Below are 1,065 nucleotides of genomic sequence, written 5' to 3'. Positions count from 1 at the left end.
TGGAAGTCGAAGCAGGAACGATGGTGAGACAGATGGTACTGGTGGCAGTTAGCCAAGCGCTTGAAGGGTATCCGTGAAGCAGAAACCCATCTCTGCTCCTGNTTTGTCTGTCCCTCGTAGGTGATTAAAGAAGTCCAGGAGTTTTACAAGGACACCTACCAAAAGTTACGGAGCAAGGATGAACCCCAGCGGGAAACACTCAAAGCCATNCATATGGCGGTAGGTCACCTCTGTACAGAAACCACTCACCCCTCCAGTACATCCCCACGGGGTATCCACGCTCACAACTCTTTTAACTATCTTTGTTTTTCTCATCCTCATCCCTGCCTTCTCTCTTCAGTTGGACTGCTGTGGCATAGCTGGTCCTTTGGAGCAGTTTATCTCGGACACCTGCCCCAAGAAACAGCTTTTGGAAAGTTTCCAGGTTAAGGTAAACTGAGAAGCAACCCTCTGGCATGCTGCCCTGCCACTTAGACAAATCCCTGCAAGGGCTTGGGTGAATTTAGCAACATTCTTCCCAGGGGCCTCGTTCCTCAAGTGGCAGCGAGAGACAAAGGCCAGATCAGAGACAGAACAAAATCCCCTAGCTCCTGCAGCTACAGGCACCTGGGGCGGTGCACACTGCCCAAGTCCCAAGCCTTAAAGAACAAGCAGATTCCACGTAGGGTATGTGTGCGCCTAAGGCTTTAGAAACAGTTCCCGGTTGGTCAGTTCTCCTTAATCCAGAAGGAGAATTATAAAGTGACTCTCTACAGCCACATGGGACTGGACCCAGAGGGGCCTCTTTTAGNGGCAGAATGCTTGCCTGGTGGACGAGGCACCAGGTTCCAGCCCCAGAACTGCCAAAAAGAGAAAGGGTTGTGGGGCTGCTATAGCAAGTTGGCTCAGTGGTGAGAGCCCTTGCTCTTCCAGAGGACCCAGCATTGCATCTGAGAATCACCTGTAACTGCAGTCCCAGGGGATCGAATGCCCTCTTCTGAGCTCCACAGACACCAGGCACAGGTGTGGTGCTCATACACACATGCAGACAACACTCAGTGTAAACGTATATAGAAAGAGCCGGGC

General features: G+C 51.7%; 1 protein-coding gene across 1 annotated transcript in view; it reads left to right on the top strand.

Moving 5' to 3' along the window:
* The window catches only part of Cd9 (CD9 molecule), a 32,544-nt gene extending 32,090 nt beyond the window's left edge, over positions 1-454 (top strand). Inside the window, exons 5-6 of the mRNA XM_021164188.2 lie at positions 121-219; positions 341-454. Of these exons, the coding sequence (XP_021019847.1) occupies positions 121-219; positions 341-439 (198 nt within the window). The 3' untranslated portion in view covers positions 440-454. The remainder of the gene's footprint in view (positions 1-120; positions 220-340) is intronic.
* The last annotated feature ends 611 nt before the right edge of the window (positions 455-1,065 follow it).

The sequence above is a fragment of the Mus caroli genome, chromosome 6, assembly GCF_900094665.2.
Source record: "Mus caroli chromosome 6, CAROLI_EIJ_v1.1, whole genome shotgun sequence".
NCBI lineage: Eukaryota > Metazoa > Chordata > Mammalia > Rodentia > Muridae > Mus > Mus caroli.
This window is presented reverse-complemented; position numbering and strand designations above follow the sequence as displayed.